A 20,556-nucleotide genomic window follows, 5' to 3' on the forward strand; every position below is an offset into this window, starting at 1 on the left:
AAAGAAAGAAAGAAAGAAAGAGAAAGAAAGAGAAAGAAAGAAAGAGAAAGAAAGAAAGAGAAAGAAAGAAAGAATGTTCAGTACCTTAAGGCACAATGCCTTGCTCTCATAAATGAGTTGGAATGGGAGAGGCTTTATGGACCATCCATATGCATACATATTAAGAACATAAGTTAGTAGTAAAGGAAAAGAAAGAAAGAAAGAAAGAAAGAAAGAAAGAGAAAGAATGAAAGAAAGAACAAAAAACGGTCCCCTCGATCCAGGCCTCCGACTGCAGGGCACCCCAGCTCCTAGTGAGCCTGGAGGTATTTAATCTAGGGGTTCCATACTTTTTCAAACTTGGTCTGTTTGTTTCGAAGGAGCTGGGGAGATTTTGTCCCACTTCTGATTTAAACCTTCCTTTCTCTCTCCAAAGCTATCCATGAAATGTTTTGTCTGGAGTTAAAGTTTAAAGTTGTAACAATCAAGATTTCGATTGGTGCATGACATATATATACACCCCTTTTTCTCCTGTAGATGTTCCTGTCAATCATCTTTGCTGCTATTGGCGTGGCTGGGTCGCTGTATGGTTTTGTCCTATCCATTGTGGGCATGGTGAAAGGACCAGTATGCCAGTACCGGTCGATTCTAAACCTTACTCAGCTCAAATGGGGCCGACCCTTTGATTCTGAGCTAGAAGATTTCAGGTAAGACCTGCTAATCAGCTAAGCCTAAAACAAGCACCAATTTTATGGAAAGACCTTTCTTCCCTCCACCCAAAATACCTTACGTGTCTGAAATACTATTAGGGTATCAGCAGTAACAACAATGCAGCTCTTTGTGGTTACCCCATTCTTTTATCTGAACTCTGTGTAATTTTTGGAGACCTTTTGGAATGAAAGTCCTGACTGTACATGGGACCTCAACTCCAGCCCAAATCAGTTATAGGTTTCCTATGACCAACTATCAAGTTCCATGGCCTCTGATGCCCACTGCAGTTCTGGCAAATAACATTTGAACATGAAGGAGGGGGGGGTGCAAAGAAGAATGCTGGAAGTGAGGCTAAAGCCTCGTACACACGCAACGATTGTTGGCCGTGAATTTTCGGCCAACGTCCGATCGGCCGATTGTCGGCTTGTTAGTATGATGCTTCCGACAACCGACTGCGACTTTTCGGCCGAACAAAATCTGGTGTGCAGGCTATAAAATTTTTGTTGGCCGTCAACAGAACGGCCGATTGTTTGTCAGTCAGTACAGATTTCGGCAGACAAAAATGTGATGAGCAAGACTGGGCATGCTCAGAGAAGAAAAAACACAGGAAAAGTAAACCATCACATGACATCACTTCTGAAGTTGGTTTTTGTTGGCCGATAAAATTCGTGTGCAGTCTAGAGCACATTCCAACCAACACAACAACACTGGACAAAAGACGGCCGATTGGTCGGCCAACAATCGTTGCGTGTGTACGAGGCTTTAGTCTCTTGATGAGCAGAAGTTAAGGCTCCACATAGGCTCCTGGATTGATCTGATAGCTGTCATGGGTTCTTACAGGCAGAAAAATATAAAATCTTTCAGCACTCTTCTTACCTTTTACTTGAGGCCAGGTGACTTGTCTAAAACACTTTTATGGTAACAGCAGTAACAACAATGCAGCTCTTTGTGGTGACCCTAAGTGTTTTAACTGAACTCTATGGGATTTATAGAGCCAATTTGGATCAAAGGTCCTGACTATACTTGGGACCTCAACTCTAACCCAAGTCAGTTATAGGTTCCCTTTGACCAACTGCCAATTTCCATGGCATCTAGTGCCCACTGAAGTTTTGGCAATTAACATCTGAACACCTTGGGGTTACAATGATGTAGATGAGGCTTAATCCCATGATGAGCAAAAGTTGAGGCTCCACATGAGCTCCTGGATTGATCTGAAGATTATCATGGATTCCTCCAGGCAGAAAAAGATGCAACCCTTCAGCACCCTTGTTACCTTTTATTTTAGGCCAGGTGACTTTTCTGAAACCCTTTTAAGGTAACAGCAGTAACAACATTGCAGCTCTTTGTGGTGACCCTTGGTCGTTTAACTATGTAATTTTGGGAGCCCCTTTGGATCCAAAGTCCCAACTGTACATTGGACCCCAACTCCAGCCCAAATCAATATTAGGTTCCTTATGACCAAATGTCAAGTTCCATGGCCTCTGGCGCCATGGATGTTTTGAAGTTTTGCAATTAACATCAGAACACCGGGAGAGGGAGGTAGAATGCTGGAGATGAGGTTTAGTCTCACGAGGAGCAGAAGCTGAGGCTCCTTCTAGGCTCATGGCTTGATCTGAAGACTGCAATGCAATCCTTCAGCACTTTTCTTACCTTTTTAAATTAGGCTAGGTCAACTTGATCATTTGTTGAGTTGAAGAGTAGGCAACAGTTGCATTAGAAATGTAATTATTGGGGGCAGACAGGGCAGCAGCCTGGAACTTTTTGTTAGACAAAAGATTGTGTTACTGGCAATCAGGAATATGGTGTGTTGGGAGGCTGTGTAACATCCTTCCATCCGAAGCTGGGATCTTTGTTGCCAACAGTTATCGTAATGAAAGGGTGGAGCATGGGCCCTGGTTGCCCATGTCCAGTAATTGCAAAAAAATATATATATATATATATAAATTGTGATTCTTCTGTGCAAAACTTCTTGAATAAAGTGCAGGTGCTCGGCGCAATGGTAAATCCAAATGACAAAGGTAAGATTCAATCACTCACCAAACGTTGTGGGTCAAGTGTGCCTTATGGCACCAAGACCTATCAAACTTGTATAGCCCTCCAGGCTAAAAACAATCTCTTTATCTTGCTTCTAGGCAGGTGAAGTAATGAGGTCCCCCTCTGTCTCCTCTCCCCTAGCCAAGCCCAGATATATAAAAAAAAGTGAAGCTCCAGATGGTGTATTAACCTTTTTAAAGATTTTATTCCCAAACGGGTAAAATATACATGCAAAAAACGAACTTCAAGCAAAAAAAAATTCCATATATAGTAAAGGAGAAGTCAGGTACAGTCCTTTTAGAGAAAGCAGCTTTGTTTGGCAGCCTGTGACCGTGTGTGTGCGGCGCAAGCCGATCGACGTGGACGCTAGCGGGAAAGCTTCCGGCTTGCGTTCCACTCTTAGCACACGTCACCCCGCTGTGCGTTCCAAGCTGACGCGTTTCGTCACTTCCGGCTATTTTTTTTTTGCTTGAAGTTCGTTTTTTGCATGTATATTTTACCCGTTTGGGAATAAAATCTTTAAAAAGGTTAATACACCATCTGGAGCTTCACTTTTTTTATATATCTTGGCTTGGCGAGGGGAGAGGAGACGGAGGGGGACCTCATTACTTCACCTGCCTAGAAGCAAGATAAAGAGATCGTTTTTAGCCTGGAGGGCTATACAAGTTTGATAGGTCTTGGTGCCATAAGGCACACTAGACCCACAACGTTTGGTGAGTGATTGAATCCTACCTTTGTCATTTGGATTTACCATTGCGCCGAGCACCTGCACTTTATTCAAGAAGTTTTGCACAGAAGAATCACAATTTATATATATATATATATTTTTTTTTTTGCATATATGTTTTGTTCAGCTTTATTGGACTATTTTGAGTTTAAATATTATACAGTGGGTACGGAAAGTATTCAGACCCCCTTAAATTTTTCACTCTTTGTTATATTGCAGCCATTTGCTAAAATCATTTAGGTTCATTCTTCTTCCTCATGAATGTACACATAGCACCCCATACTGACAGAAAAACACAGAATTGTTGACATTGTTGCAGATTTATTAAAAAAGAAAAACTGAAATATCACATGGTCCTAAGTATTCAGACCCTTTGCTCAGTATTTAGTAGAAGCCCCCTTTTGATCTAATACAGCCAGGAGTCTTTTTGGGAAAGATGCAACAAGTCTTTCACACCTGGATTTGGGGATCCTCTGCCATTCCTCCTTGCAGATTCTCTCCAGTTCTGTCAGGTTGGATGGTAAACGTTGGTGGACAGCCATTTTTAGGTCTCTCCAGAGATGCTCAATTGGATTTAAGTCAGGGCTCTGGCTGGGCCATTCAAGAACAGTCACGGAGTTGTTGTGAAGCCACTCCTTCATTATTTTAGCTGTGTGCTTAGGGTCATTGTCTTGTTGGAAGGTAAACCTTCGGCCCAGTCTGAGGTCCAGAGCACTCTGGAGAAGGTTTTTGTCCAGGATATCCCTGTACTTGGCCACATTCATCTTTCCCTCGATTGCAACCAGTCGTCCTGTCCCTGCAGCTGAAAAACACCCCCACAGCATGATGCTGCCACCACCATGCTTCACTGTTGGGACTGTATTGGACAGGTGATGAGCAGTGCCTGGTTTTCTCCACACATACCGCTTAGAATTAAGGCCAAAAAGTTCTATTTTGGTCTCATCAGACCAGAGAATTTTATTTCTCACCATCTTGGAGTCCTTCAGGTGTTTTTTAGCAAACTCCATGCGGGCTTTCGTGTGTCTTACACTGAGGAGAGGCTTCCGTCGGGCCACTCTGCCATAAAGCCCTGACTGGTGGAGGGCTGCAGTGATGGTTGACTTTCTACAACTTTCTCCCATCTCCTGACTGCATCTCTGGAGCTCAGCCACAGTGATCTTTGGGTTCTTCTTTACCTCTCTCACCAAGGCTCTTCTCCCCCAAAAGCTCAGTTTGGCCGGACGGCCAGCTCTAGGAAGGGTTCTGGTCGTCCCAAACGTCTTCCATTTGAGGATTATGGAGGCCACTGTGCTCTTAGGACCCTTAAGTGCAGCAGAAATATTTTTGTAACCTTGGCCAGATCTGTGCCTTGCCACAATTCTGTCTCTGAGCTCTTCAGGCAGTTCCTTTGACCTCATGATTCTCATTTGCTCTGACATGCATTGTGATCTGGAAGGTCTTATATAGACAGGTGTGTTGCTTTCCTAATCAAGTCCAATCAGTATAATCAAACACAGCTGGACTCAAATGAAGGTGTAGAACCATCTCAAGGATGATCAGAAGAAATGGAAAGCACCTGAGTTAAATATATGAGTGTCACAGCAAAGGGTCTGAATACTAAGGACCATGTGATATTTCAGTTTTTCTTTTTTAATAAATCTGCAACAATGTCAACAATTCTGTGTTTTTCTGTCAGTATGGGGTGCTATGTGTACATTCATGAGGAAGAAGAATGAACCTAAATGATTTTAGCAAATGGCTGCAATATAACAAAGAGTGAAACATTTAAGGGGGTCTGAATACTTTCCGTACCCACTGTATGTATTATTGGCTATTTGGAATATTAATTCAACACTTTGCTTTTTACAATTTTTATGTATTTACATATTTATTAATTTAGAGCAAGCGCTATAGGTAGCCTTTTAGACTACTTACCTACACATGATCTTTTTACTATAGCAGCTGCTAAATAATTTTAAATAATTTTATTCACTGAAGTATTTATGTAAGGTTCTTTATTCACGATTTTAGAGCAAGCGCTATAGGTAGCCTAATTTTAGACTACTCACTCATGTCCAGTAATACCTCTGCTAGGCAGGTAGTCAGCCTCCTTGCATTTCAGGGCTTCAGTTTCACTTTAACCATGAACCTTTAACCATGGTTACTTCTAACTAAGAGGCAGACCCTACAATGGGTTCAAACTCCCCACCATATCAACTCCAGCCAGCTGTGTTCCCCTGGACCCTTAAAGTTTTTAGAAACTACACTAAGGGAGTAAAGGAATTCTTTCAGTGCTACCAATACTTAGCAAAGCCTCTTTTATTAAGAGGCGGGATAACATTTGTTGTTTTTCTTCTCTCCTGCAGCAAGGACAATTACCTGTTTAACACAAATATCTGGAGCACCTGCGTCTACCCCAAGGAAGTGGTGGCTTTCAATGTCACCCTGTTCTCCCTGGTGCTGTTTGCCTCTGGCGTCTCCCTCATCCTCTGTACCATCCAGGTGTTGAATGGTCTCTTCGGCTGCCTCTGTGGAACCTGCCGGAATAAAAGTGACTTGGAATAACCGCTAGCACAGGTATGGCTGCTACTCACAAATAAAGTAACTCTGACAAATAGTTTAAAAATGTTAGCTGCCAAGCTATCCATCTAAACTACTGGCTTCAGTATTTTCAGGAACAAGCCTGTTGTAAAAAATTGTCATAAAGTGTAACTACACAAGCTCCGGTTGTAAAAAAAGTGTCATAAAAGTGTCACTATACTTTGGTTCAGAGATCAACTAAGCCAGCTATTCTCAACCAGGGTTCTGTGATGGGTTTCCTTCAGCTTTAGCTGATTGACCTCCCATCTGATGAAGTCTGCATAGCTCAGGACCAATGCCACTTGGAAAAGCCAGCATCATGACACCATAGACCTTTTTTTGCTGTCTCTAAGGGTGGCATTCTGACTGCCACGTATAAGGCATTTTTCCCATTGCTCCCAGATGAATTGATATTAGTAAAGTTTCATTAAACCTGAAAATTATTTTAGGGGTTCCTCTGGGGTAAAAAGGCTGGGAAAGGCCGTTCGAAGCACTGAAGCCATTGGATTAGAATTATAACCAGGGAACTAATATTCACAAAAGGAAAAATCAACAATGGCAATGACAATGACAAGGTTTACTTTAACTGTGACTGTCTTGAAAACGGGGGGCAATCGGGATATTTGATTACATTCCAGAATTCAGGTCAGGCATGAAAAAAGCCTCTCTGCTCCCAGTCTACTCCACATGTTTCCATGCATGATAATCCTCCTGTAATGTAAGCTATAACGAAATGTAATCAAACACAAACATGTCAGAACATAAATATACACTATATTACCAAAAGTATTGGGACACCTTCCTTTACATGCACATACATTTTAATGGCATCCCAGTCTTAGTCCGTAGGGTTCAATATTGGGTTAGCCCACCCTTTGCCAGTGCTGTATCTTGGCCTAGGCCGACAAGGCCCAGGCCTAGGGTGGCACTTTGCAGGGGGCAGCAAAAAAGCTGCACCCCGCACGAAAAAAAAACAACCTCCTCCTGGCTCCCGCACGAAAAGGGTCCCTGCCGTTGGCTCTACACCTTTAGTATAGTGCCAGTCATACGGGGCGAATTGGGCAGGAGGACAGGGTCCAGGAGGCAAGTCAGTCTGGCAGCCCTATAAAGCGGTCACACTGCTACCTACCGGTATGATAATACCAGCCAGTGAGGACATTAGGGCAGACCGCAGGCCGCCGACCACACTTAATACAACTGGCCCGACAGCCGCCAATACTAATAAGTGTGGCACTGCAGCCTAATGCTCCACCTACCCTCCTCTGCCCCCAGGTATGGCGAGCATCATGTCAATAATATAATTTAATTTCTTTAAACATCCTTGTCCTTGAGCGAGCATATTGAATTGCATCATATACAATTAAGACTTTTAATTGTATATGATGACAATAATATTTTGGACCTGCTCACCTCCATATGTGCTATCGCAATATGTCACTGGATTAGTAAGATCACTCCATTCCTTTAGGATATTTGGACTTGTGTTTGCTGCCACTAATTATTTCACTTATTTATATAATGACTCTGGACTTCCTAGTCATTATACAAATAAGTGAAATAATGCTATGATTACAATCAGTGGCAGCAAACACAAGTCCAAATTTCTTAAAAGAAAGGAGTAATCTTACTAATCCAGTGACATGAGGCTGTACTAATGGGCACTGATAAGGCTGCACTGAGGGACACTGATGAGGTGGCACTAATAAGCTGCACTGATAGGGCTGTTCTGATATTCTGCACTGATGGGCACTGATATTCTGCACTGATGGGAACTAATATGCTGCACTGATATGCGCTAATAAGCTGCACTGATGGGCACTAATATGCTGCTCTGATGGCCACTGATGCGGCAGCAGTGGTGTGTACTGATAAACTGCACTAATGGGCACTAATGAGGCAGCAATGATAAGGCAGCACTGATATGCTGCACTTATGGGCACTGATGAGGCTGCACTGATGGGCATGAGGCGGCACTGATAAGCTTCACTGCTGAGGCTGCACTGATATGCTGCCCTGATGGGCACTTATATGTTTCACTGATGGGCACACTGATAGCCACTGATGAGGCTGCGCTGATGACCTCTGATGAGATGGCACTGAGAAGCTGCACTGATATGATGCACTGGTGGCCACTGATGGGGCTGTACTGATGGCCTCTGATGAGGCTGCACTGATATGCTGCACTGATGAGGCTGCACTGATGGGCAGCAATGAGGCTGCTCTGATGGGCAGTAATGAGGCTGCACTGATGGGCGCTGATGAGGCTGAACTTATGGGCACTGATAGTCGGTGGTTGTGGTCTGTGGTTTACAGATGACAGGGTGGGTCATAAACAGGAAGCGGTGTGGACTTTACAGGAAGGGGTGGGTCATATTTAAATTAGGGGGTGCCCAAGTTTAGTCAGGCCGTAGGGCAGCACAAAACCTAAATACACCACTGCCCTTTGCAACTATAACAGCTTCAACTCTTCTGGGAAGGCTGTCCACAAGGTTTAGGAGTGTGTCTATGGGAATGTTTGACCATTCTTCCAGAAGCGCATTTGTGAGGTCAGGCACTGGTGTTGAATGAGAAGGCCTGGCTCGCAGTCTCCGCTCCAATTCATCCCAAAGGTGTTCTATCGGGTTAAGGTCAGGACTCTGTGCAGGCCAGTCAAGTTCCTCCACCCCAAACTCGCTCACCCATGTCTTTATGGACATTGCTTTGTGCACTGGTCCCAATCATTTGGTGGAGGGGGGATTATGGTGTGGGGTTGTTTTTTAGGGGCTGGGCTTGGCCCCTTAGTTCCAGTGACGGGAAATTCTAAGGTGTCAGCATACCAAGACATTTTGGACAATTTCATGCTCCAAACTTTGTGGGAACAGTTTGGGGATGGCCCCTTCCTATTCCAACATGACTGCGCACCAGTGCACAAACAAGGTTTGGCTTCTCATCAACATCAGTACATGACCTCACAAATGTGCTTCTGGAAGAATGATCAAACATTTAAATAGACACACTGCTAAACCTTGTGGACAGCCTTCTCAGAAGAGTTGAAGCTGTTATAGCTGAGCAAAGGGTGGGCCAACTCAATATTTAACCCTACGGACTAAGACTGGGATTCCATTAAAGTTCATGTGCGTGTAAAGACAGGTGTCCCAATACTTTGGTAATATAGTGTATAGTGTAATCTAAATTCAACATAACGTAGTGTAACGCAACTGAAGAAGACATGCAAGTAATATGGACTAGTTCACACGTGCTTCACTCTTTTAAGAGCAATCTGCATTCAGACTGCTCTTTAGAGAGCATTTTACAGGCAGTGAGGAGGCATTGTATCACCTCCTCGCCATTTGCTTTAACTCCTTGAAACCTAGCATTAGTGTGCTGCAGCCACGTGCATTGCATGCAGTTGCGGGGTACTTGCTGAGGGGTCCCATTCACTGAAATGGGTCACACATGGAAGGGCGCTAAGGCCTGTGCAAATGGCAGGGGGTATAATTCCCCTCTGTGTACACCCCCAGCCTCTGCAGCTACAGGGGAAGCGGTTGGGGTGGAGGGGGGGTGGGGGCAAAACGTGGCTCATCGGCAGAGTTTTATCTACTCTGAACTGCTAGTGTGAATGAGCCCTAACCTAACATAGTAAACCTGAATATAACATAGCGTAAAACATAACATACAACAGAAGGCAGCATAACTTATTATGGCAAACAATAACATACCATGACAAAATACAACATAAGTGAACGTAAAGTAAAGTAACATAACATAACCTAATTGAACATAAAACAACATGAATTATTATAACATAATGTAACTGAACATAACAAAACATACAGTAATTAAAGGATAAGTCCACCCTAAAACTAAAATCTCTGCATCTCTAGATCTCCACGATCTAACACTAACCTATCTAGTCCTATAAAGAAGAAATCAGTATGCTTTCCTTTTTTTGAAGCCGGGCCAACCCGATCTCCAGCGGCTGAAGCTCTGCAGAGGACTCAGCCGACAACGGCTGTGAAATAAATGGGAAGTGACGTCACCCATAGACTTACTATGGGGCTTCAGTTGTCGATTGTGTGCTCTGCAGCCACCTTCCCAGCGAAGCCACGGCTGACAGCTCTGCAGGAGATCGGGTCGGATCGGCTTCAAAAAAAGGTATGTATACTGATTTCTTCATTACAGGGCTAGATAGGTTAGCGTTAGATCGTGGAGATCTATAGATGCAGGGATTTTAGTGTTAGGGTGGACTTATCCTTTAAAGAATACATATGGAAATAGGAAATGGGGACTTTTAAGGTGCCAAACAAAGAAAAAAAAACGTAGTGCGACCACCTGCCATGCTGCAATGAGGAGCCATTATGAACCATCATGCTGAGTAAGATCTGCTTTATCTGACTTATCTGTGTAGCTGATTGAGTGGTCTGGCTGTAAGGAGTTGCCTGCTGTCAGAAATCAAAGAGTCTAATTTTGGAGGAATCTTTTGCTGACATACCTCATTTGTTGTGTTTAATATTTGAAGCGACTGGCTAGACTTTTTTGCTTGAATGAAAGTTCTGTAAGGTCTATATAAGGTTGGACTGGCTCCCTCTGGTGGATCATATATTTCAACCTTAATAAACCTTCTCAGAAAGATATTGTCTTTGGCCCCATATGCTGATATAACAGATTAGTCCTCCTATGATTCACTGATATCCTTTTGGTGGTGACCCTCTGGCTCTTTTGCAGTTGCACACTTACCTGGCAGCGGTTCCGAGTGAACATCTTGTACAGTAAAGTAATAAAGTCTCCTGAAGAAGCCATCACCTGGCGAAACATGTTGATCAACTATCGCTGTACTTGAATCGCATAAGATTTTCACTCTGAAAAAAAACAGTTTTTAAGGCTGAAATGTCATTTTAATGTGTTCAATAAAATTTGTTATGAATTAAAAAAAATATGATGTAGTACATTATCTTTGTTTGGCACTTTAAAAGTCCCCATTTCCTATTTCCATATGTATTCTTTTCTATGAGATATGGTGCATTATCCCCAGTTCTTTGGCTGATACTCCAAATTACAATAATTAAACTAAACTTAACAAAACTAAACATAGCATAATGTAACTGGATGTAACATGACAGGAAATAAAAAATATCATAACATAACTGTATATAAGGTAACATGACATTACTGAACAGAACAGAACTATACATAAGCTTAAATAACATAATGAACTTAACACGTCATAAAGTAATGTAACTCAACATAAAACATAACAAAACTGAAGAAAAAAAAAATTGAATGGAAAGTAATAGAACATAACATAGGGTAACATGACACAATAAGTATCATAACTGCTCATAATTTAACTAAACATAACGTAACATAACTAAACATATTTCACATAAAATGTGTAATTTCTTCTTCCTGTGCAGGTTGAGAATTATTTTAACTTGCTGGCTGACCCATCAGAAGCTCCCCCTCCCATCTTCCATAACTCCTCCCACAACAAAGGCTGGTTCCTTTGATCCTTTGGACCTGGTCACCGGCTATCATTCTTATGGAGCACCTGTTAATCTCTTGTGTGCAATGAAGAGGGAATGAGAAGGTGATCTGTTCACCATGAGAAATAATGAAGGAACATTGCCGTCCAGACTGGTTTCTCTAGCAGAGAGGGTTCTGGGAAATTTTCCAGATGTGTATATAGGTTTTCTATTCCTGTTTTTTATCATTTATTTTGATGTTACGTTGTGAATAAACTGAGATGTAGAAATGTATGAAAATGTGGGTTAAAATTATTTCTAATGCTACCATTTTAAAGGGTTAATCCACTCCAGACTGAACTAAGGAAAGTTCCCTCCACTGGCTCTATATCTCTTCACCTAGCTTGAGTCTTCTGCTACATTCTTTATAATATTAAACAACTGAAATATGAAATAGGAAACATCAGAATAGGGTTGGCCATTCTAAAGCCCAAGAAGACCCTCAGTACAGCTTCGATCTTTGAGTCGACCCAAGACTCTCAGTATGTTGCACCTGTACACCAGTTCTGGCCCAAGAAACTTTCATTTGTGCCTCTAAAGCTGCCCTAAGAGCCAAAATTTAAGCCTCAGACCCTCAAGAGCCATCAAAGACCGACAGCGTTTGCTCTACAGCTATTCCAAGACACCTAGTTCTATTTCCAGAGTTGCTTCAAGATCCCCAGCTCCAAAGCTGCTCTATGACAGTCAGGGGGAGATGTTCTAAAAGAAACTATGGTGCAGCTCTACATAGAAACAATCAGCTTCCAGGTTTTATTGTCAAAGCTTAACTGAAGAAGCTGAAGTTAGAGGCTGATTAGCTACAATGCACAGCTGCACCAGATTCTGAGTGCTCCAGTTTTAGTAAATCTCCCGCTCAGCTTCAAAATTGCTCTAAGACCCTAAGCTCCAACATCAGAGCTGCTCCAAACCCCCAGCATTGACTTCAGAGATGCTCTTAGACCCCCCAATGAGTTACACCTAGACACCAGTTATGGCTCAGGAAACTCACAAATTCCCCTCTAGAGTTTCTCAAAGAGGCACAGCTCAGGCTCATGAGCTGGCCATGACCCCCAGTGTTGGCTTCAGAGCTTCTCCAAGACACCTATTTATAGCTCCATAGCTGATTCAAAACCCCACATCTGGGAAACTTGGAGCAACTCTGAAGCCAGAGCTGGGGATTTGCCGCAGCTCTGGCTTCAGAGTTGCTCCAAGTTTCCCAGATGTGGTTCCAGAGCTTCTCTACGACCTTCAGCTTTTGCTCAAGAATTGCTCCAAGACCCCTTAACGCCAGCGTCAGAGCTGCTCGAAGACACCTAGCTTTGGCTCAATAACAGTTACAAGACCAACAGATACAGAGATGCTCCAGCACTAGTGAAACTACCACCATAGCAATCTACCACTATATACCATAAATATCTGTTTTATTTTTCAAATAAAATACTTTCACCTTTTTTTTTATCACTGCGTCTAAGTGCTGCTGATATCCTGTAGCCTCTTTGCAAACACTTCCTGTCTACATGTACTCTGCCAATGGTTGCATGGCCTTTTTACAGTGCAGAATTTCTGATAGTGACAACAGTAGACCATGTCTGGGTAATGTATTGCCCCTTGTAGTCTCCATACGGTGACAATAAAGGAGTACAGTTGGTAGATAGGGACAGATTAGTCACCATACAATGGGAAATGTCTAAAAAGGACCTTTAATTGTACAATCAGGTATTATTTTATTGTTTTTATTTGTTGCAGATTTAAAGTGATTGAAGGTTAATAGAGAAATTACATTAACATGTTAAAGAGTTTATGAGATTTTACACACATGAACTCGCACCACTGAGTGTGGAAGAAAAAAGGGCAACTAAAAGAAATGACCAAGAGAAGTGATTCTGTGCAGAGTCCATACATACAGAATAAGAACAGATACTGGGAATTATAAATATTCTTACGGTGCAGCGCAACCAAAAATCACCATAAAAAGTAATAGAATAAAAATACAATATGTGACGGTGTTCACCGTCACTGGGAGTGAAATACAGATAATTAACGGTTTGAATTGCTTCAGATGGAACAGTAATAGTTGTCAGCAATATCTTCATATAGAAATATGAAGATTTATTCCCACTTTACACTGGGAGACTTAGACTGTTATAGACCATTGCCATGAAGTCTGACTCCCTAAATAATGCGTGTTTTCCAGGTCTCTCAATGTCAGACAGGCTTCCCTATTGTTTGTGTATTGAAATGGAATGTGGATTGTGCCTGTCCCATTGTTAAATGTTAATGACCATCTGTGTGTCTCTCTCACATTGAAGCTGTCCAGATGGCTAGATAATTAGTTTAGGTTAATTCTGTTCCTGTATACACTTTCATCTGTATATGATAATGTAATCAGCCAGAGGGGAGGGATTATGTACACTGTATGGGAATGACTGAGTGTAAAACCCTGTTTCTATTGGATTGTTAATGTTATGTCCTGTTCCCTACAAGATCCACCTGGGCGGTAACCTTGTGGGGGAACACTGTATAAAAGAGCAGCTGTACCATTAAAGTTAGACTTCTACTTCACCCTCAATCTAGAGTCCTGTCTCTCATTGGGGAAACCTGCTACAAGGGATTCCTATGCTCGTCATACTCCCTTGGATAATCACTAAGCTCTTGAAAGAGCTTGTGTAAGAGCTTGTTCCTGTTCCTGCTGCACTCTCTGGGGAAAGAGAGGTTCACCCACTGGAGCCTGGAGCCTTGTCGTAGGTCCAGGGTGGATAGGAGACAGCGAGACCCCAACCAAGCTGCGGCGGTTCGTGGGGTCTGAGGTGGTTATGGTGTTTGGTGGAGTGCTTGGAGCCCTCGGGAAGCACTAGGAGCATCCGTCAATGGAGGTACCCAGTTGGGGGGCTGGTTGATCCGTTACACAATAAATAATAAAAATTTGTGTGTCTTCAATCAAAGTCCTTAAAATTAACAACACATAAAACTACCCCCAAAACAACAAAGTCCATGTGTAAAAAAAAAAAAAAATGCAATTTAAAGAATGATCCACCGCAGTGTTCTTCAACCACTTAATGACACCAAAAAGTGCACACCATCACCGGCTGGAAAACCTGCTCACCTCACAAGCAATTGGCTTTGTATATAAATACTCCTGCAATCTCCTGCTATGGCCTCCTCTCCTGGCATCTGGCTCTGCAAGCTTCTCTTACTGCTCTGCGAACCTCATGCAAGTACAAAGGCAGACTACATAGTGCTCTCCATTTGAACAAAGTATTTTAAAAGCTCTCATATAAAAAACACTTACAAAATATAAAATCAAAAGCGCTTGTAATCACATTCACATTTGTCTGCTCACCACTCCGCACAGATCTCAGTAGCTGTGTGACATCACCGGCTCGGCCCCTCCCTCCTATACGCGTGTCGTCCACTCATTGGGCTTCTTCAGTATACTGGGAATTACACCTGGCATACAGAGCAAGAGAAAAGGTATTGTGCAGAGTCCATACATCCTGAATAAGAACAGAAACTGGGCATTACACCCAGCATACAGGACAAGAGAAGTGGTACTGTACAGAGTCCATACATATAGAATAAGAACAGATACTGAGAATTACACCCAGCATACAGGACGAGAGAGGTGGTACTGTGCAGAGACCATACATATAGAATAAGAACAGATACTGAGAATTAGTATACAGGACTAGTGATGGACGAACATCGGCCAGGGCGGTTCGCGAACGTCAGCCGCAAATTTTCTCAAAAGTTTGCGAAGTGCAAGTTCGCGGCGGCCCCATTGACTTTAATGGGAGGTGAACTTTAAAAAACCTTTAGGTCATATTTTCAGCCACAAAAGACTTACTAGCTGTGCACAAATAGTCCCAGCACATGGACAATGTCATAACAGAAGTATTGCAATTGGAGAAGTTGCCCTAAAATGTTTTTTTTTTTTCATAAATCAGCCAGAACTGACAGCACCCGGTAAATACGTGTCAAATACATATAGGGTCCATTCACACATCTGTAAAATGGGTCCGCATCCATTCCACAATTTGGCGGAACCTTTACAGACCCATTGATTTTCAATTCCAGTCTGAAAAATTAGGCATTCACAGGATAAAGAAGTAAGTCTCGCCCATTCCAGGCCCTAAAAATTAGCCCACATGCATTTACCTCACAGCAAAGAATGTTGTATTCTGTGGCTGAAGGTACATTAGGCATTCACAGGATACAGAAGTAAGTGTCGGCCAGTATAGGCCCAAAAAATTAGCCCACATGGGTTTACCTGACAGCAAAGAAAGTTGTATTCTGTGGCTGGAGGTACATTAGGCATTCACAGAAAAAATAATCCGGCCTACTGCTCCTGCCCTACCCCTACCACCCATATGTAAGTGTCTGCCTGTCATGTTTTTAAATTACCCTGTGACAAAAGTCTCTAGAGAATCACAGTATATCTGGAAAAAGGTATATAACTAGTGATGTCGCGAACCTAAAATTCGCCGTTCGCGAACGGCGAACGCGAACATCGGCAAATGTTCGCGAACCGGGCGAACCGCCATAGACTTCAATAGGCAGGCGAATTTTAAAACACACAGGGACTCTTTCTGGCCACAATAGTGATGGAAAAGTTGTTTCAAGGGGACTAACACCTGGACTGTGGCATGCCGGAGAGGGATCACGCAAAAAAAAGTTCTTAAAAATTATAATTTTTTGATAGAGAGCCAATTATTGGAAAAATTAAAAAAAAATAAAAATAAAAAATTTCTTTGGATTTAGCATCTGGGGGGTCTAAAAAGTGCACCTGTGAAGTTTCAGCTCTGTAGCATGTCCAGAACCCCTAAAAAACAGCATTTGTCTTATATTTTCAGGAATATGGCTTCTCTGCGGCTGGCTTTTTCTCTTGCAGGCATTTATCGGGCATTTTTTTAGGCAGGCATGTCATTTTTTGTATTTAGTGTCTGGGGGGTCTAAAAAGTGTACCTGTCAATTTTCAGCTCTGTAGCATGTCCAGAACCCCTAAAAAACAGCATTTTTCTTATATTTTCAGGAATATGGCTTCTCTGCGGCTGGCTTTTTCTCTTGCAGGCATTTAGCGGGCATTTTTTTAGGCAGGCATGTCATTTTTTGTATTTAGTGTCTGGGGGGTCTAAAAAGTGTACCTGTCAAGTTTCAGCTCTGTAGCATGTCCAGAACCCCTAAAAAACAGCATTTTTCTTATATTTTCAGGAATATGGCTTCTCTGCGGCTGGCTTTTTCTCTTGCAGGCATTTAGCGGGCATTTTTTTAGGCAGGCGTGTCATTTTTTGTATTTAGTGTCTGGGGGGTCTAAAAAGTGTACCTGTCAAGTTTCAGCTCTGTAGCATGTCCAGAACCCCTAAAAAACAGCATTTTTCTTATATTTTCAGGAATATGGCTTCTCTGCGGCTGGCTTTTTCTCTTGCAGGCATTTAGCGGGCATTTTTTTAGGCAGGCATGTCATTTTTTGTATTTAGTGTCTGGGGGGTCTAAAAAGTGTACCTGTCAATTTTCAGCTCTGTAGCATGTCCAGAACCCCTAAAAAACAGCATTTTTCTTATATTTTCAGGAATATGGCTTCTCTGCGGCTGGCTTTTTCTCTTGCAGGCATTTAGCGGGCATTTTTTTAGGCAGGCATGTCATTTTTTGTATTTAGTGTCTGGGGGGTCTAAAAAGTGTACCTGTCAAGTTTCAGCTCTGTAGCATGTCCAGAACCCCTAAAAAACAGCATTTTTCTTATATTTTCAGGAATACGGCTTCTCTGCGGCTGGCTTTTTCTCTTGCAGGCATTTATCGGGCATTTTTTTAGGCAGGCATGTCATTTTTTGTATTTAGTGTCTGGGGGGTCTAAAAAGTGTACCTGTCAAGTTTCAGCTCTGTAGCATGTCCAGAACCCCTAAAAAACAGCATTTTTATTATATTTTCAGTAATACGGCTTCTCTGCGGCTGGCTTTTTCTCTTGCAGGCATTTATCGGGCATTTTTTTAGGCAGGCATGTCATTTTTTGTATTTAGTGTCTGGGGGGTCTAAAAAGTGTACCTGTCAAGTTTCAGCTCTGTAGCATGTCCAGAACCCCTAAAAAACAGCATTTTTCTTATATTTTCAGGAATACGGCTTCTCTGCGGCTGGCTTTTTCTCTTGCAGGCATTTATCGGGCATTTTTTTAGGCAGGCATGTCATTTTTTGTATTTAGTGTCTGGGGGGTCTATAAAGTGTACCTGTCAAGTTTCAGCTCTGTAGCATGTCCAGAACCCCTAAAAAACAGAATTTTTCTTATATTTTCAGTAATACGGCTTCTCTGCGGCTGGCTTTTTCTCTTGCAGGCATTTATCGGGCATTTTTTTAGGCAGGCATGTCATTTTATGTATTTAGTGTCTGGGGGGTCTAAAAAGTGTACCTGTCAAGTTTCAGCTCTGTAGCATGTCCAGAACCCCTATAAAACAGCATTTTTATTATATTTTCAGTAATACGGCTTCTCTGCGGCTGGCTTTTTCTCTTGCAGGCATTTATCGGGCATTTTTTTAGGCAGGCATGTCATTTTTTGTATTTAGTGTCTGGGGGGTCTAAAAAGTGTACCTGTCAAGTTTCAGCTCTGTAGCATGTCCAGAACCCCTAAAAAACAGCATTTTTCTTATATTTTCAGGAATACGGCTTCTCTGCGGCTGGCTTTTTCTCTTGCAGGCATTTAGCGGGCATTTTTTTAGGCAGGCATGTCATTTTTTGTATCTAGTGTCTGGGGGGTCTAAAAAGTGTACCTGTCAAGTTTCAGCTCTGTAGCATGTCCAGAACCCCTAAAAAACAGCATTTTTCTTATATTTTCAGGAATACGGCTTCTCTGCGGCTGGCTTTTTCTCTTGCAGGCATTTATCGGGCATTTTTTTAGGCAGGCATGTCATTTTTTGTATTTAGTGTCTGGGGGGTCTAAAAAGTGTACCTGTCAAGTTTCAGCTCTGTAGCATGTCCAGAACCCCTAAAAAACAGCATTTTTCTTATATTTTCAGGAATACGGCTTCTCTGCGGCTGGCTTTTTCTCTTGCAGGCATTTATCGGGCATTTTTTTAGGCAGGCATGTCATTTTTTGTATTTAGTGTCTGGGGGGTCTAAAAAGTGTACCTGTGAAGTTTCAGCTCTGTAGCATGTCCAGAACCCCTAAAAAACAGCATTTTTCTTATGATTTTTAGTAGAAAACTAATGCAGTGTCTTTCCAGCTGTCTTTTTTTCTTTCTGGCAAGCTGAAATATGATATGCCAAGGCAAACATGCCTATCAGTTGAGCTATGACACAGACAACACTGCACACATGGGGAAATATGTAAAACAAAAAACAGGAAAAGGAAATTAGGTGACGGTCACAAAACATGATATTGTGATTGGCCAAATAAAAAGTCACCTCGCGATGAGGTCGCGCCAAAGTCGCGCTAAGTCGCGCCAAAGTCGCACTGGAAGCGACGCTACTTTAGTGGTAGCGGCAGTGTAAACCAGCACTAAAACATCCAGTGTGTGAATACGATCAGGTATGATGTTTTATCGGTCAAGTAGTGTAAGGGTTACGCCCGTCGCCCGCTTCACAGTGACAGACCAAACTCTGACAGACCAAACTCCCCGTTTAACAGTCAGTCAGTCCATTTGCACAACCGCAAACTCCCAATTTGCACAAGGTTGGATACCAAGCTAGCCATGTCCCGTTCCTTGTCCTCACTGACATCATTGAAGGTCTCTTCCTCCACCCAGCCACATACAACACCAAGGGTCCCCGAAAGGTGAGAACAAGACCCCTGGGACGCCTGCTGTGGCTGGTATTCCACCTCCTCAAAGCCACCTTCCTCCTCTGACTTCTCTTCTTCAGACTCCTCTCTCTGCGTTGCCACAGGTCCAGCAATTGACAACGACAAGGCTGCTTCTGGTGGTGATGAGGACCACAACTCTTCCTCTTCATGCTCATCTACAGCCTGATCCAGTACTCTTCGCAGGGCACGCTCCAGAAAAAACGCATATGGGATGAGGTCGATGATGTTGCCTTGGGTTCGACTGACCACCAGGGTTGTCATCTCCGCAAAAGGACGCATGAGCCTACAGCCATTGTTCATGAGCATTCAGTAACGCGGCCAAAAAATACCCAGCTCCGCAGAAAGAATGAAAGAAAATGAATGTTTTTTTTTATGAAAAATTATCCTGCGGATCGCTTTTGGTCTGTACACAATGAAGCAACGACCTTATCATCTGGGGTGTGCCAACACAATCCTAGAGGTGATCGCTTCATTGTGATACGCAAGCCCCTTCACCACGACAAGGTAACGATCACGAAGGGGAATTGACACATGTATGTGCCTTTTTTTTTGTTTTTTGTTTTTTTGCAGCCACAGTGTAGCACCAGAGGCCAGAAAAATTAGGCATGTACACATGCATGAAAAAGTAGGTATTGTTGCAGCCGCTGCTGTAGCAGCGGCCTGAAAAATTGAGGTTTTAAGGCAGAAAGTGCACTAAAACATTGCGGCTTGAACCGTAGTTGGTGGCGGAGACGTCACGTAAGTCATCCGGCATGCAGAGAATGATTATATACAGCAGCGTGTGGACCATTTTTAGGCCAAGGCATCTCAGTCATCACCAGGCCTTTTTTAGTCAAATGCATCCCCCACTGTCAGTCCCTTCGGGATCCATGCCTCATTCATCTTAATAAACGTGAGGTAATCAAGACTTTTTTGACCTAGGCGACTTCTCTTCTCAGTGACAATACCTCCTGCTGCGCTGAAGGTCCTTTCTGACAGCACACTTGAAGCGGGGCAGGCCAGAAGTTCAATGGCAAACTGGGATAGCTCAGGCCACAGGTCAAGCCTGCACACCCAGTAGTCAAGGGGTTCATCGCTCCTCAGAGTGTCGATATCTGCAGTTAAGGCAAGGTAGTCTGCTACCTGTCGGTCGAGTCGTTCTCTGAGGGTGGACCCCGAAGGGCTGTGGCGATGCATAGGACTAAAAAAGCTCCGCATGTCCTCCATCAACAAGACGTCTGTAAAGCGTCCTGTCCTTGCCGGCGTGGTTGTGGTGGTAGGAGGAGGATTACTTTCACCTCTTC

The 20,556-nt window shown here is 42.9% G+C and overlaps 1 protein-coding gene across 1 annotated transcript in view; it reads left to right on the top strand.

Moving 5' to 3' along the window:
- The window catches only part of LOC309554691 (uncharacterized protein), a gene marked incomplete at its 3' end in the record, with an annotated part of 139,282 nt that overhangs the window by 12,225 nt on the left and 106,501 nt on the right, over positions 1–20,556 (top strand). The window contains exons 3-4 of the mRNA XM_082256398.1: positions 517–686; positions 5,797–5,992. Of these exons, the coding sequence (XP_082112524.1) occupies positions 517–686; positions 5,797–5,992 (366 nt within the window). The remainder of the gene's footprint in view (positions 1–516; positions 687–5,796; positions 5,993–20,556) is intronic.

The sequence above is a fragment of the Pelophylax lessonae genome (genome assembly GCF_965119305.1).
Source record: "Pelophylax lessonae genome assembly, chromosome: 4".
Lineage (NCBI taxonomy): Eukaryota > Metazoa > Chordata > Amphibia > Anura > Ranidae > Pelophylax > Pelophylax lessonae.